The 17,728-nt window shown below is 40.1% G+C and overlaps 1 protein-coding gene across 1 annotated transcript; it reads left to right on the top strand.

Annotated features, from left to right (window-relative positions):
- The first annotated feature begins 1,685 nt into the window (after nt 1–1,685).
- Nucleotides 1,686–16,246, top strand: LOC119497623 (lysosomal-associated transmembrane protein 4B-like). The gene is made up of 7 exons (XM_037785860.1): nt 1,686–2,018; nt 2,808–2,919; nt 5,631–5,704; nt 6,052–6,174; nt 6,400–6,498; nt 9,916–10,011; nt 15,041–16,246. Exons 1-7 carry the CDS (start codon nt 1,701–1,703, stop codon nt 15,119–15,121), a joined length of 903 nt encoding a protein of 300 aa, XP_037641788.1. The 5' UTR covers nt 1,686–1,700; the 3' UTR covers nt 15,122–16,246.
- Nucleotides 16,247–17,728: the final 1,482 nt, after the last annotated feature.

Raw genomic sequence — 17,728 nt, 5'->3', positions numbered from 1 at the left:
AAGCATAGACCGTCATGATTTACATCCTGGTCTATGCTGGTCTGGTGCTGGTAGATGGTCTACTGGCAAGATCTGGTTAAGGATACTGGTCTACCAGCATGGTCTTGCTGGTGGAGCTTAGAACTACCTTTAATTTAAATTGAAGACCATTTATATTAATTAATTATATTGTTTATTTCAGTAAATACAAAGACAGGATTGCTATATAAGCAATTATCTGCTTGTAAGAGAAGCTGTTAGTGGGGATTCAAAATATAAAAACTTAGATTAATTAGCAATAAAGCAAATGAGCTCAGGCAAATCATATGTGAATAGAGTGGAAACAGTTGAGGTTGTTGGTGTGTTACTGATTTTGGCCACCAGATGGGGATGTTGAAACAATAATTCTCTCAGTCTGTAGTTCCTGTCCAAAACTGTTGCCAGATTTTGAGGAAGGGCTTTTTAGAAATGTAGTGTTATATAGACTGACAGTCCAATGTCAATGTTATATGTGATAACATGTCAACAAGGTAATATTAGTGTTTTCTGTTGGAAAAGATTCTTAATCATCAAATTGGTGTACTGGCAGTGTCCTTTGGTCACTGGCAAGATTTCACAGACCGGAGGAAAACAATCTGTCAGAGCCGAGCCGGAGCCTTGCCGTCTCTGAGCAGCTGTCAATCACTCGCGAACTCCGATCAGACTGTCAAACTAGGCAGCGCTGATCAAATATGAATCAATATTCTGTTACTGTAATGCCTATTTCTCTCCTCAAATGTTTTCAGAATCATTTTATAGTGTACTGTTTAGCTGTAAAATGAGAAAGTTTGTGAACCGGCAACCATGTTAAGATCAAGTTGAGGAACTACCAAGCACCGCCCACCAGACGTAGCACAGCCAATAGGAACGCTCTCTCTCTGAAATGACCTGTGATTGGCCAAAGTCTCCGGTCATGGGCTAGAATTTTTAAAGCCTGTAAACAGAGCCATGAGGAGGTGCAGAAGTCTAGTTTTCTTTCAGAACACTTTCATTATAATATGCTGAAAGGTTATTATGGGATTTTTGCCCAATGATGCCAAAGCATTATGCTTACTGAAGCTTTAAAGTAACTAATAATGGTACAACTGACATTTTATAAATTGCATTTAGATAAAAATTAAAGGTCCCATATTATAAAAAAGTGAGATTTTCATGTTTTTTTTATTATAAAGCAGGCTTAAGTCCTATATAAATACTGTGATCGAAATGCTCAATCCACAGGGAAATACACACAGCCCGTATTCAGAAACTCTGCATTTGAAACAAGCTGTCAGGATTTCGGTCCATTTGTGATGTCACGAATATACAATATTTAGACACTTTATACAGATTTAAACGTAAACATCTAAATGTGTCCCAGTTTATTCCCTGGTTGCAGTGTATGTGAATAACATCAGCTGACAGGAAGTAAACATGGACCCAAGCTGTTGCCTAGCAACGCAATTCTGTTGCAATTTCGTCGCAATTCCGTGGAAATGCGCTAAAACGGAGCGTTTCAGACAGAGCGTAAACACAGGCATATTCAGGCCGACAGTATGAGGAAAATAAAATGTTTTTTGAACATTTCAGCATGTAAACATGTTCTACTAGAAACACAAAATACAAGTATGAACCTGAAAATGAGCATGATATGGGACCTTTAAGACAATGGAAGGAGATTTTGCTGCTTCATACAAAAATAAATGTCAGGGTTTTATTTTGAAACCGGAAGTGATATTTTTCCCTTGACGCTGGCTCTCCGGTTCCGTAAGCTGCTCCCGGTGATAAGTAACGGACGGGTCAGAGAGACAGTCGTCCTCGTCACATTCCGTAGCGAGGACTTGCGCTCAGCGGACGTTGCTAACCGGGGGTCTCTTTCTTCACTAACACCGCCCAGCTGTGAAGCCGACCAGCGGACAGACATGATGATGATCTCCCCCTGGGACCGCTGGTTCTCCACCAGCTGCTGTCTGTGCTGCCATGTCCGCACAGGAACCATCATCCTGGGGGTCTGGTACATGGTGAGCACCGCCTCTCCTCTCCTCTGTCTGTCTGTCACTCACTCACTGCTTCCATGGAGGATCAACATGACCTCATCACACATCATTCAGACTGGCTGCAGGATTTTATGATTATGCTGGGGTTTTTCCCATTATTATTAAAACACAATTTTTTTACTTAAAGAAAATGATTTAAAAAAAACAACATCAAACTTTAATATATTTTTGTTATACTGTGGTATTCTTGACTTTTATAGAAGCCTATAAAGGAGAGCTCTGTATATTATAAAAATGGTCATTAGTTACTGAGTTTTAGGTGCAAAATGTTTTTGCTACATCAAAACATGCCTTTTTTTAATGTTGGATACCATCTCTGTTAAACTGAATGTGCAGGAGAAGGTCAGCTAAACCAAACACCACATGTGGAAAAACAATCCTCCCTATGAATAAATCAGCACTTCAGGTAGCAGGTTTTGTGTCAGGCCTGTTGACTGCAGAGAATTTTCCATTACATTCACCTGATCAATGGGGATGTATGAGTCATCTGCATAATGAGCTGCGCCGGCCAGACCAATACAAAGGCTCATGTATGTACCTGGACATGGAGCTTTTACTGTACACACTATCTCTAGGATAAGGTGTCATTATTTGAGTCACCGTGTTAGGATTTCCTTTTGTTACTCTGCAGCTCATGAACATTTTGAATATACCTTCAGAATTTTGCATTCTCGCTGTTCCACTGTCTCCATTGCCCTCCACCTGTCTGTCCATATTGCTGCCTTTATCTCCCATATGTCCTCTGTCCCTAAGCTCATCAACGCCGTGGTGTTACTCATCCTGCTCACAGCGCTCAGTGATCCCGAGCAGTACCACCTGACCAGCGCCGAGTTGGCTAATGACCTGGATGTCATGGATGACGCCAGTAAGTAGCCCAGAACAAGGCCAGTGCGTTCCAGTAAATGTCCCATGTGTAGTCTCACTATCAGCTGAATAGTTCTTATTATTATTCACTATATTTTGGTGTACTACTCTTAGCAGGTTAACCAGATCCACGTCAGATTTGGTCAGCGTGATGTTAAGACGTTCGTGATGCCAGACCGCAAAGCTTTTGAGCTTTCGTTGAACGCGCTTGCCGTAGCGACGCATCATTCGCCATGAAACAGGAAGTTGTTGAAAGGCTAGAGATGCTTGCAATCGAACGAAGCTTGTCATTTCAAACAATTCAAACAAATTTCAACGAAGCAGCCAATGTAAAGATGAAAATTTATTAAAAGTTTGAGCTTTCATAAAACGGCGTTGCCGTGGCGTGGCGGGGAATTTACACAATTAGCCATTACACTAACAGTAACTGACAGTAACTCGACGGTACTTCGTCCAATCTGCCCCAAACTTGACCTACTTCAAAGCAGGCCAGGCTCGAGGACATCTACATGACAATATTTCTCATAGTCATAGGGCCACCTACAAGCAACAGGAAGTCAGCGTTATGTGACAAACATCCGATTTACGTGTGATCTACACTTGATATGGAGCAACATAATAAATGCTTAGCGCATGTTCTCTAGCGCCATATAGAGGAGACAGAAAGTGGTGCAAAATGTGCAGTCATTTCCTGTGCCACTCAATCCATGCAGGAAATAACGTCTAATTTGTGCGTGCAGTGTCCGATGGCTTACGGAAATGCACATTTGCTTCAACCGGTGTCTCGCCAGTACCCCCGACATGCGCGAAAGTATTATAATTTTTGTATTCCAATATCTGAACAGTTGTTGTTACATATAATTTACTCCGGTAAACTGCTTGTTGCATTCTGTAAGAAATCTCCACGGGCCTCTGGACTGTTTCTGTTCTACCTGAAACTAAATCTCCTATAATTGACTATGACAGATTACTTAATCTCTGCTTGTTCTGTGACACCTCCAATAGGGTTGTCAACTGACTAATAGGATGATTTATTGTTCTATTAGAGGGACCTCACACACTTTGTCTAGACTACACGGTCAGCACTTCTTTTTTAAATCAAACAGCCAAAGCCACAGACCTGCAAACCTAATGTCCATCTGTGCAAAAGCCTTCTTAACAGACCAGGTGTACACTGGGTCAGTCTGATTGGAGTTGGGCCACAGCACAAGCTGCTGGTAGCCTCAGATTGGGAATGACTGTATTGTCCCAGTTCCAAGGGATTAGAGTGTCCTATGATCCATTACTGCAGGCTGGGCCAGACTCCGGCATTAGGATCGCACTCAGCCTGAAAAATGACTTCTGTTCACAAGAACAGTAAAACTGTAATATTGCTTAGCTATTTTAGCACTGTTTAATGTTCAGATTTTCATACTCTATAGGCCCCCCTTCTGCTGCTGTCTTGCAATCAGCTTTTATCCACCTATTAATTTGTTAGTACAGATTTTATTATAATATTATGCATTTATTTTCTTTATGATCATGACCATTATTATTTTATCAAATTTCAAATTTATTTTCCACTCACTTACCTACCATTATTATTATTACTATTATTATTGAAAATATTGTATCTGTTTGGTTGTTTTTTCTTGCTTTTTTATTTTATTTTATTTATTTTTTTCTTCTCTTCTCTTCTCTTCTCTTCTCTTCTCTTCTCTTCTCTTCTCTTCTCTTCTCTTCTCTTCTCTTCTCTTCTCTTTTCTTTTCTTTTCTTTTCTTTTTATTTATTTATTTTTCCTTTCTTTCCCCTCACTTAGAAATATTGCTTTTGGATTTATGATTTTGTGATTGTGTTGTGGCATACGCTTTTCTTCAGATTTGACAGACAACAAGCTGTCGTGACAGTTGTTTTGTGTTTCTTGAATGAATTTTTAACCTTCTTCCACTCCATAAGTGTAATGAGGGACTTGTTCATTCTGTATGTGTATAGTAGTTTAGCCACCTGTCTGAGGTGGTGGAATCAGCCAATCAACGCCCTCGTTATTATTTTGCCTAAATAAGTTCTTCATTACATTAACAAGTCCTTCATTACACTAACCATGTAGTTTTGGTGCATAAACCTAACCAAACTGCGACTGAAAACTGAAAATAATCATTTAAGAAAAAGAAAATATTAAGTCATCTAAGTGAAAAATAGGCTTGTCATGGGACTCAAACCCCAGTCTCTGTGGTGAAAGTCCTTAATTTGATTCTCACCCAGGTGCAAATAGACACTCCGTTTAGATGATTGTTTTTTGATTTTCCAGAGGTCTGATTCTGCCCTTTTGACACTCAGCTAAATTAGACTCTGCAAAAGAACTGACTCTCTTTACACCTTCAAGCCTTTATATGAGCAAATGTGATTCATCCTGTGACTCAGAGCTACAAAATATTAATTGGCAGTTTATAATAGATGTACATGGCATTTTAATGGGTAGTGCCAGGTGTACTGTGTTTTTTGGTTTTGCCCGATGCTATCCTTTATGTAACAGAATGATTAGTTCTGTTATGTTGATATGAGGTTAGGCTGACGTGGAGCCAACAATGCAGCTTGCCATTTATCTTTCTGTGCAGAATTAGTTTTTCGTAGATCAGCTGAACATGATGTTGTGAACATTTTCAGGATTTTGATTGATAATCGAATATGTCCTTTCACAGACTGACTATTAACTGCACCTCTCTCTGCTTCAGACATGTGCATTGCCTCAGCGATCTCCCTGCTGATGATACTCATATGTGGGATGGCAACATATGGAGCATACAAGGTAAAATAACAGTTCATTAGAATTTTCTTTACACTACTATACTCGCACAATGCTGCTGATTAAAAATGCATGTACTGTGCCCTTATATACACTGATTGTGTTCATTTCCACCAAACTGTTTAAAACAATCTTACTATAAACACTTACACTACATCTATTTTTGAATTCTTTGAAAACTCAAATAGCATCCCTCCTTTTTTATTACTTTTAAACACACTGTGATCTCCCTGGGACCCAGTTCAAGCTCTGATTTATGTCCATAGTGTTGGTTAAAGAACCCAGCTTGTTTCTCTGCTCTCAGATAAATACATCAGCCTTAAAACATAAAAGACATATCTCTGTTTCAGCTGCGTGCCGCCTGGATCATCCCATTTTTCTGCTACCAAATATTTGACTTTGCTCTCAACACCCTGGTTGCTGTCAGCATTGTGGTTTACCCAAACACGATCCAGGACTACCTGCAGCAACTGGTAAGAAACCTCAAGGGTTTTACTCTTAAAAGTGAAGTCAGTGATATCTAACAGCACGATATTGACTTCTTTTGTATGCATTTGAGTTGTCATTTCTTATGTCACACATCGGTAGTGTTTGATGTACAGCTACAGATGCCACCTATATCCAATGACTGGTGCACCCTTTAACCTCAAACGAACTCTCTTGCTTGTTGCTTGTGTTTTTCTCTGACTCCTGTGCAGCCTGATAACTTCCCCTACAAAGAGGAGATCGCTGCCCTCAGTAATTTATGCTTGGTGCTCATCGTGCTGCTCTTCATCGGCTCTATTCTCGGCTTCAAGGTAATGTTTTCTTTTCTATTAACGTACATATGTTCCCCATACGTTTAGCAGCATTTATGGTTCTTTGCTTTTATTTACGGCACAACTAATTTTCTTACAACAGAAAAAATGTAGATTGCAACCTTGTGACACAGGCACCTGCTTTCTTATGTAACTTTCTGTCCAGATGTGACTTTATGTAGACCCAAAGTTGTTTTTTTTAAAGGTTTGTATATTGTTTATTTTTGGGAGCCCCATGGGATGTCCTTTTAAATGATCTTGGGAGGTTTTTGGCAAGAGTCGTGCATCTCACAGCAGATGCTGTCCAATAGGCCTTTTTCACAGCAGAATATATTTTTTTTAACTTATTATAGTAAAAAATAGCACTAATGCCAAGATAAAAGTAACATTAACGATTGATCTGTTCTATTTAAGTGTCCCAGTAAGCCAATGATAGTGTGGCAGTGAGCCACGACTCTGAAACTGAAGCAGCTAAATGGAATTCAGACATCATATAAATGTTTACTGTGAAATAGGCTGTGAACCGTTTCTGACTGCTGACAGTACAATGGGATCTACTAATCCTTAGTTTTGCTGTTGGCTTTCCCACATTCCTGTAAAGATTTAAAGGTACTGTTTGTAAGAATCAGAAATTGGTTGTAACAGCGACACCTGTGGCCGTTAAGTCAACGAAAGTCAGCGTCCTGTTGCTCGCGCTCGCCCGTGTGTACGCGCTACCTGAATGTGAGCGAGCATCCGTCAAAACATTGAAGCGACACACATCAGCTAAAACCACAATATCACTCTATATTTCACCTGCTTGGCAGTAATGTTAGCTGACCAGACGAAGGTCTCTCCGGATTGATTTATACATGTAAGAAGTTACAAACAGTCCCTTTAATATCACAGTGACAAATTACTTCACTTGTATCACTTGTATTACTTTTAGCCATGTGGCATGGAATATCATGGACATGAAATATCTCAACAACTATTGGCTGAATTGCAATGACATTTGGTACAGAGGCACGTATGGTCCCCAGAGGATGAATCCTAATGACTTTGGTGATCCCCTGACTTTTCAGTTGGCGCCACCAGCAGCGAGTAAAAGTTTTCACTTATCTAGTGAAATATCTCAACATCATCTACATCTACAGATGATGAATCACTTGGATGATTCCCTGACTTTCTCTAGCGCCACTATGAGGTTGACATTTAAAGGGTTCTCGACAAAAAACTATTTACTATGTAAAGATATAGAGGAGTAATGTCTACCTGAGCAGAGAATGAAGTCATTCTCCCTTTGTGTGTGTTGTAATTTGAGTTTCTCTGTGCTTTGTTGACATAGCCTGGCCGGCCCGCATGCTTTTAGTGCATGTTCGTGCATGTGAGCGCGCCCCACTGGCTAGCGCACGGCCGCTGCTCTGCACTGCTCTCATAGACCGACGGCGGTGTTGCAGAAGCTGACTGCCACTGTTAGCTCCATCAGCAGTGTTGCCGTTGTTTTCACTGTTAGTGCTGTTAGCACCGTTACCTGCGAGCTGCCTGGCTCAGCCACCGCCATGTTGAGAGCTGTGCGGAGGCAATAGAAATGCTCCCAATCTCGCATTTAGCACTTTTAAGTGAAATATCTCTACAAATATTGGATGAAATACCATGAATGCCGTTGATGCATTCATGTCCTTCTCACAATATATTGTAATAACTATATATGGTGATCCCCTAAAAATGAATGACATTCATTATGTTGGGTAGATTCCAACATTAACGTTACCTCTGTTGATCCAGTTTGTTTGCTTGCTTCCACGGCTGCAGAAGGCTGCGTTTGCGTGCCAATTTGTTTCATACGAGCAACGGGTTGCTGAAATGGGCAGTGACGGGATCACACAGGCCAAAACAAATACAGACGTTCTGGACCAGAATGAAAATTTCAAAGGAGAACATACTGGCTGTAGCATTGTTGTCGGAGAAGCCAGTGTTTCCTTAATCTCTGATGACATATCATGGTAGTGGAGTCGTAGTAGTTGTGTGAAGTCATTTCTGACTGATGGAATAATTTGCATTGCACAATCAGCATCATTATCAGTCATTTGCAGTTAACTGGGAGCTAAATTAAGTGATCTCTGTTGCTGCAAATGGATCTCTGCAGATTCCCATGGAGGCTGTTAAAATAACCGAGCTGACAGAGCATTAAAGGGACTTCTTAATTGGTTTATTATAGAAGTTAGAGAGCTCAGTCTGGCTTTGGTTTGTGCTGGCGGATGGATTTAGCAGATGGTGTTGTGTTTGGCCCGGGAGTTCCAGTAGCCAGCTTCCTGCTGAGAGCCAGATGATTCCTGGATGACGGAGAACAACAGGAACTTGTTGTTGCTACTCTAACGTGATGTATAACGCTGAGATAAAACCTGAAAACAGAGTCTGAATTCAACAAGCGGGTGAATGGATTATCTGTATTTTATATGAGTTATTTTCAGTGTTGGTGAGAGTTTCTTTGAATAACATACTTTTATTACAGCCTCCATAGTGCACGTTATCATGGTGCAAATATAGGACAAAAATGTTACACTTACACCACAGCTTCTCTGGGGACGAGATGACCTTATTATATTACATAATAATGAGGAAAAGCTGGTTTCCTGAAACTACAATACTACTTAAAAACGTGACTGTTTCATATGCTGTGAGGCTGTACTGCGGTGCTTTGAGCAAGTCTTCAAGTCTTCTTCAATACAGCATGATGTTCATTTAGTAAATCATGGTCCCATTTAGAGTCAAATAGACCATAAAGCAGGGGATGCTTTAGGACGTGGCTACCTTGTGATTGACAGGTCGTTACCGCGGCGTTTTGCGGTCTGGGAGTTGTCCTTGTTTTCGTCTTACAACTTTAACCCTTTCACAGTCTGTTTTCAGTTCATGAAAGTTAATTATAACCTTTTTGGTGGCCTGAAAATATCTTATTCAGCGTTCGGTTGTACTTAGCTCCACCCTCTTGTGTCACTTCTGGTTTCCAAAAACCAACATGGCGATGGCCAAAATGCTCAACTCGAAGCTTCAAAACTGCAGTCCACAAACCAATGGGTGACGTCACAGTGACTATGTCCACTTCTTATATGCAGTCTGTGGTATTTAGTCATAAACCAAAGTTTTGGACAACTTGAATTTTTTTGACCTCATGATGGCGCTGAAAAGTAAAGGAATCACTAAATGTATTAATCCTAAGAGGGACATGAATGTGTGTACAATATTTCATGGCAATCTATTAAATAGTTGTTTAGATATTTGACCAAAGTGGTGGACAGACTAACATTTCCATCCATATAGAGCCATGCTGATAGCGTGGCTTACAACCATTTGTGTGTTGTCATGTGAAGACAAATATGTGTACTTAGACTCAATAACCAAATAATGTTGTATTCTCTCTCTTTTATCTGATATCAGGCCTACCTGATAGCATGTGTGTGGAACTGCTACAGATATGTGAGCAGCCGAGGAACTTCTGAAATCCTGCTCTATGTCACGACCAATGACACCACGGTAAGTCACAAATAAAGTACAATTTCTACATGACAATGAAAGTGTGGCACATTGGTGTTTTTAAATTGATTTATTTTGGACAACAATGAACCATAAGATATATCAGGCTTTGGTTACACAGGCAACACTTGTTTGTAGGATCCAATGTTGGTTTGTTCTTTGTTGATAATAAGAATAAAATAGAATATCAACAGAGTTGTCTGTTAAACAGAGGATGGAAGAGCATTGATCCTTTGGGCTCAGTCTATACTCTGTTTAGCTGTTCAGTTGTCTGGGAAGTCACACTACAGTTAAAGAAAACAAATAGAAAAAAAATTCTACCACCTTTCTTTTCCTGTCAGACCACCTGTGTGAATGTTAATAACATGTTCCTATAATACTACAGACATTCCTCACATGCAGTGCACAGCTGAACAAATACTTTTGTAAGCGTCAACTGTAAGAGAAAATATTTCCACAACAAATGAAGATGTCTGACCAGCAAACCAGATGATTTACAAGTCAGCAGATATTAATGAAATGTAGAAGAAGAAAAAGGTACACGAGAAAAACTGTGCGCATGTGTGCAATATGTTACCAAATTCATAGTCCATTTTACAATCCTTTATGTCTATATCGTCATCTAGAGATCCAACATAAAACAATCTGGATTTGCTGCTTTCTTCCACTTCCAAAAGCAACAAAACGGGAAAAATGATTTATTCAATCCAGTCACGTTTTCAGCGTCGGCGTATAGGTTTCCTCTTTCTCGGGCCCGTCTGGCAACTGTAAAGTCATCATGCTGGGGGAGGAAGGAAAGTATAAAGATGGGCTGTCGTATAGCAGGTAGTTTCACACATGGCTAGCATGGATGAATGGACAGACTTGGACAGAGAGATGAGGCTCCATGCTGGCAAAGCCATTATAATGGTGGCGGAGGCACAGTAGTTGTACAGTATGTGAGCTTTGTCTGGGTCTCCTGTCGGTGTCCTGTTGTTCAGGCCCGGCCCCCTGACCGCGGTTACCCTGCTACCCACACACTTATTATAACTGCTTATACTTTGACGGAAGGGAAAGGAAAAAGTAGGCTGTAGGAACACTAATGACCTGTTTTGACTATGAACACAGAGGGAGCTGTCAATAGCTGGCTCTATTTCTAACCTTGCAGTATGTTGACTTTCACAGGTATTTTTTTAAAATACCTGTACTCCTCAGGCGGCAGCTTAAGACTGTAGATGGTGGCGGATTAAGGTGGTCAGGGTCCCCTGAGGTTACACTTTGTATGGGCCCCCCACCCATACTCATCATGCTTTTAACGTTACCAGAAAAAAGTAATTAAAGCATGCTAGGAATATTACACGGCCCACACATACACACTCGGGGAGCGCTGGCATATACACACACATATTGAGGCAGCCTTTAATCTAAACCTTGAAATATCTAGTAAATTAGATCTTGGTCATGTTGTTCTTTCAGCTATTGATCTTTTTGTTTTTGTGCTTTGTGATCATAATTTCATTTTACCGCTATTCTGTCCGGTAGTGACGTGTTATTTGAAAACCGAATTGACCTTATGTACCTGATCATGGGGCCAGGTTCATATGGTCAGCTGATTGGGTAGATGTGGTCCACTTCTACCCAATCAGCTGCTTAATGTTTTAGTGTTTCTTAGGGGTAAAGGTTTAAATAATTAAAAATAATCTGACCAATCTGGGGCCCTTGCAAACACGGCCAGCCTGTGCATTAATCCACCCCAGACTGTATAGAGTGTAACATTCCACACAATTTGAAACAACCCAGCACACTCAACAGCTTTGTACACCGTGTGGCCTTATGGGATGATGTAGGAAATAGAGACTCCTGATGGGTAAAACACCTGAGCTGTAAAGAGAGGAACAGGAGGCTGCCGCTCTCTAACTCACTGACATCATTAGTGAAAAGCACAAGAAAAACAGCAGCCTGCCCCTTTATTTCCATTAGACTCACCTCTGCAGGTATGCTTTTTCAATTAGAGCCTGACATAGTTGATTAGAGCCCCCCCACTCACAGACAGGCAGGTTTGTGGCTTCTGGTTAGCAGCTTGCATGGCTACACATCAGTTAAACAGCAGTTAGGTCAAAGGTCCACTAATGAGTTCCTTAAGAGCCGAATTCCTGCACACACAGAAAAGTCTCTCACACCCACACAGCCAGGTGCTTCATTTGGCAATAAAGGAGCAACAATAAGTAACCCTTGAAATGCCTCATAGATCAAAATGAGCACAATTTGTCGTTATGAGGTTGATATGGTGAACCGCTCCCTGTAAATACTGTTGCTACGCCTGTCAATCTTTCCATTCTTGCCTGTGGGCGACCTCCGGGGTCTGAGAAGTGAAGCCAATGCTGAAGTGCCTTAAACTTGCATCTTTCGAATAGCCAGCAGGGGGCGACTCCTCTGGTTGCTAAAAGAAGTCTGATTGTATAGAAGTCTATGAGAAAATGAGTCTACTTCTCACTTGATTTATTACCTCAGTAAACATTGTAAACATGAGTTTACACTTCCAACGCCCATGTCTCTAGCTGACCTTTAAATGTTTCCACCTAATTCATTTTGAAATTAAAAGCTGGTGAAACGGTCTTAAATAAGCACATGATGGCTATATACATGATAGGGTGCTAAAATAGGCTAGAGCTACATATCCTGGGTAAAAAGTAATAATCTTCACCAGTTGATGATCTATAGAAGACATGGAATGAATGCAATGGAGTGAATTGCAGGGTAGGGCTAGTTAGCCCTAGTATTGGTATTATAATATAAATATTATTAAAATGTTACTCGCTCTAACATATCACTTGGAGGGTTTGGATGCTTACTATAGAAAACAAATACTTGGACAAGCAACACAGTAGTTCGATTTAAGCTTTAATATTTGTTTCAAAAGTCAATATCTAGCCAACATTGGAACATTTACTTGCATTTTCAACTTCCCAACATCATCAATGAAAAGCCTCAGGCCAAGAAAGGCAAGTGATAATATTCTGAATATATATCGACTCCATTAGATGTTTCTGTTGGATCTAAAGCCAGCTTCTTATCTATCGTGTATCGGGAATGTTTCTTAGTTGTTTCCATCAATTACAGGCCTCTATAGTTCAAGGAGGCATTGATCATGTCAGAGGGTCTATACTAGTAGAGGCTGTTAAAGGTTATTGATTACCTATAATGTCCGTGTCATCATTAAAAGATCAGAATAGTTCACCTTCACAAAGGAAACACTGAGTCTGTCTGTATGAACTGAAACCCTCAATAGCTCGTTGTTTAAAACATGGGAGACACAGGTCAGACACATGGTGTTGTTGTATATGAAGCCAAATGAACCATAGAGAGAGCCTGCATTTCTGTTAGCCGGGTGTCAACAGCAAAACCAGACCGTTGAGTCACAGCTGAGATGTTCTGACTCCGCACAGTCTCAGCTTTGCTTCCTGGTTGATTACCTGAGAGAGAGACGAGCAGAGAGGAAGCTTCGATTCACACATTTGATTGAACGAAAGGCTTTCTTGTGAATGTTGTAAAGACGTGTGAACAGGTTTATTATATCAAACCGGAGAAGAGTGGTTAAAGTTACTGAATGACATTTTTTCACAAACAAATTTCTGCTTTTGGGAGTGTAAACCTACAGTGGAACATCCGGATGAATAACAGAAGCTGAATAAGCAAATCTGCCCCCCTTTGTGTACGGCTTTAAAACTAAATCTGGATGCTGACACCTGCATTATGTGTTTTTTCCACATGACATAGTGTCCTATATATCTTATTTATCAGGACACTCCCCATGCACTACGTTCCCTTTTTGCTTTGAAACAGTCGTTCACTGCTTGGCAACGGACCTGCAGATGGTCACAGTTTAGGATCAAAAAACATCTCTGATCATTTGCTTCAGTATCAACTCACAAATATGTGAGATTGGTCGTAAGGCTGAAGCTAGCAGGTTTTTTCTTTTTGCATTATTGACTTACCTGCTGATTATTTTCTCAATTTCTCAATAAATCTTTTGGTCTATGAAATGTCTGAAAATTGGGGAAAATTACCCTCACAATTTCTCATAGCCCAATCCCAAAGATATTCAGTTTACTATCATAGACAACTAAGAAAACCAGCAAATATTCACATTTGAGGAGCTGTGACCAGTACATGTTTGGTATTTTTTGTTTAAGACACAACTTCAATTATTGATCCATTATCAGAAATGTTACAGAATTTTTTTTTATATTCCAAGCAATTACTCGATTAATTGACTAATAATATTAATTCTAGTCGGTAAACACTAATCTGCTTATTCAAGAATTAAACCCAAATATAGAGAAGCTGCTTTTAGTTTGCATTATACAATAGAGGGTGGGGAGGGAGGGCTTAACCTTATGTTTGACTTTTTAAAAACCCTCACTAAGGTTATTAATATTTGCTTTGGACCCTCCCCATTAATATCTCAACTTAATATGTTAATGGAACAATAATTTTCTCAAAATACCTAGGTTAATACTTTCTTTTCTGACACCACTCTAATAATTTGCATACATCATTTCATCCCTAAAGCATTTTAGTTTGTCATTTTACCTAATTAAACTATTTAAAGAGATACACTTGTGTCATTTTATTCCATTCATTTCATTTCATGTATTCTGTTGTTTTAATTTCAAAGTGTTTCCTGTCCACCAGTTTGATTCTCTCTCTTTGTACATGTTACGTAATCATATTTGGTTGAAATCCTGTAGTTTAGCCTATTAATTAGGAAATCATAATTGTCTCTCTGCCATTTGAAGTCTTCCTGGTCTATAGATATTTCACTTAATCCAAAGTACTTTTTTTTACTGTTTCATCTTCTGTTTGAAATTGCACCAAAGCTGGTGTATTATATTATGCCCCTTAAATAAAAACAGACTGAGACATTGACAGAATTATCATAATTTTTGCACTAGCTAGACACTATCGACTTTAAATTGTTCCTGCTCTTTTTGCAGAGTGTTAGAACTACTCGTACTAACCACAATGTGTTTTTCCTCTGTATCTCCAGGTGCTGCTTCCTCCGTATGATGACAGCGTCAGCGTCCTTCCCAAGAAGGCTCCTCCACCGTACACCACCGCTACAGCATGAAAACATTCCCAGCATCCTGCCGTAATAATAAAACCCCAGCAAGATTTATGCACCACACTGCCTCTCCAGTGTACAGTATATTCATGGATATATTGTAGCTACACAAACATTACAGTACACCCATGCATGCACATATAAAATCTTCTCACACACACATGCACACACCTCTACCACCACGTGACCTCTCATCCCCCCTCCTGTTATTTATTGATGACCTTTCTGTTTCTATAATTCCAGACATGATGTGCATTTTAATGCATTTGACCTGGGTGCAATAAGGCACTAGAAAGTTTGATAGATTCTATATATTTGTATTAATTATATTTAAGCTGTGTGTGTACCTGTAATAGTATTTTATGTATCCTACCTTTGATAGTCATATCTAACATATGCACAAATGCAAAAATGACGATCTTTCTGCCCACAGTAACGAGTGATCGTCACGTGTTTCCTGTTTGTCTCTTCTCGGCTCGTGATCAGGGTTGGATTGCCTTTATTCGTAACTTTCTCTCTTGAGGGGTGCCCTTTTATAGATCCATGTGTGAAGTGTCATCTTGACTGGAAGTTCTCCCAAAGAAATGCATCTGCCTGTATTCTGACATGATCTAAGAGCAACCTAGTGTATATCGAACATATCACCTTCTTTTACCGCTTTATTCCAACTACAAACAGAATTGTGTTGTGTTATAAAAAGTGTTGAGTTGTGCTGGTTGACCTTCATAACTTTTAAATGTAACTGTGTGTTTCTACTGATTGACGAGAAATGTCTTGGGCTGCTATTTATCTATTTTGACAGCACAGAAGTAGCGCTGGTCTGGAATCAGTTTGCTCTTTGAAGTCACTATGAATGAGTTGCTCGAGGGACCCCGGTGCAATGACTCGAGATCGGGCCTGTCTACGTTCAGGAGCTCAATAAACCTGGTTGTGTTTTTTCAATTAAACCGATGAGAGCTTCTGGTCTGTGTAAACACACAAAGTCTGCTCCACCAGATGTAGTTATTGGCAAGCTGCTTCCTGGACACAAAATGTCCTATAAGGACACAAAAGTCAAACCTGAGGGCTGCTGCTGTATGAAAAGTAAAGATGTGACATTTATTTGTCTATTAAAGTCTAATTTCACTGGAAGATGTTTGTGTTTTGTTTTGAATGTGAGGTCCAAGCTTTTGCATGAACTGAGGTCCAAGCTTTTGCATGAACTGCTGTTGACACTGACACTGTCTAGAAACTATTGGTAAGAGGTGACTGTGTATAAAGGTGCTCATTGTGTGGCAGGCAGGTAACCCCACAGTGGTTGGCATGACGACTAGTGACCAGGTCTTTCCATAAACTGCTGCTCAAATGGAGATGTGGCGAGTTCATCCAAGCATCACTTGTAAAATTACAAAACACCTCTTTCACAGTTGCTCAGACCTGATCTCAACTAAATAAATCAACAGTATTTTCTCTCAAGGAAAGTCTGACACCCCGGCTTTAGAACAGCTTGTTCTCTTTATTTTAATAAATTACTCATTGCTTACAACATGTAGAAGAACATGGACAACAGCTAACGCATGTGGACTGTGATCTTTTAAAACTTATGCCTTCAATGCCCCTTAACCTGAAAACAAAAGCTACAAGCAAATTAAGTCATTTAACTCTCTCCGCACAAAGAGTATAGAAGCAAAGATAACAAACTCCATTTTTTTTTTTTTTTACATTAGCTGCTGCCGCCATTTTGAACTGAAGACGCTTATTATATTTACAATAATTTAATGTCCAACCAAGGCAGAATATGGTAGAGTATGACAACAGAAAAGAAATTATTTAGTTTTGCTTTTATACAGCACTTTTTAGGCGGACGTTTTACTGGCGTCCGGTAGTCTCAGTCCAATATGGCGGAAGCAGAGATCAATTGACTTTCACCTCTTGGAAATATGCGTTCTTTGGCACGGCTCTCTACATGGCGACGGCTGAGTCGACGGCTCGCAGCTAACAACGCTAACAGTAAAAACAACGGCAACAGTGCTGACAGAGCTAACAGTGTTGACATGAGGGGGAACCGGAGGATGGGTGGAACACTTCCGTGATGACATCGTCGGTCGGGACGGCGTTACCAGCTGTAACCGCCGAATGAGAGCAGTGCAGAGCGGCAGACGTGAGCTAGCCAGTGCAGCATGCTAACATGCATGAATATGCACTAAAAGGCATGTAGCCCGGCAATGTCAACAAAGCACAGAGAAGCTCTGATTACACAGAAGGAGAGCAACTTCTCTGCTCAGGTAGACATTACTCCTCTATATCTTTACATAGTAAATAGTTGTTTGATGCTATATTAATGCTCTGGATATTGTATAGAGAAGAATTGAGACAAACTGAGTATGAGCCAGGTTTAGGGCTCATGCCCTCTCCACCTAGATCTTATTATGAAATGTTTAAGGGCTTTGAAGGTGTCAAATTAAGGAGTTCAGTCCTGGCTAATAATGGATAATAATAATGCACACAGTGCACTTTCAGTAGACTAAGCTACTGGAGTTACCCTGCACTATATTCATTTTTAACAGTCTCTTCTGCACTATATTCACTTTTTTTAATAGTCGTGTATCGCAGCTGTTACCCTGCACTATATTC

Source organism: Sebastes umbrosus, chromosome 11 (genome assembly GCF_015220745.1).
Source record: "Sebastes umbrosus isolate fSebUmb1 chromosome 11, fSebUmb1.pri, whole genome shotgun sequence".
NCBI classification, from domain to species: Eukaryota; Metazoa; Chordata; class Actinopteri; order Perciformes; family Sebastidae; genus Sebastes; species Sebastes umbrosus.
This window is presented reverse-complemented; position numbering and strand designations above follow the sequence as displayed.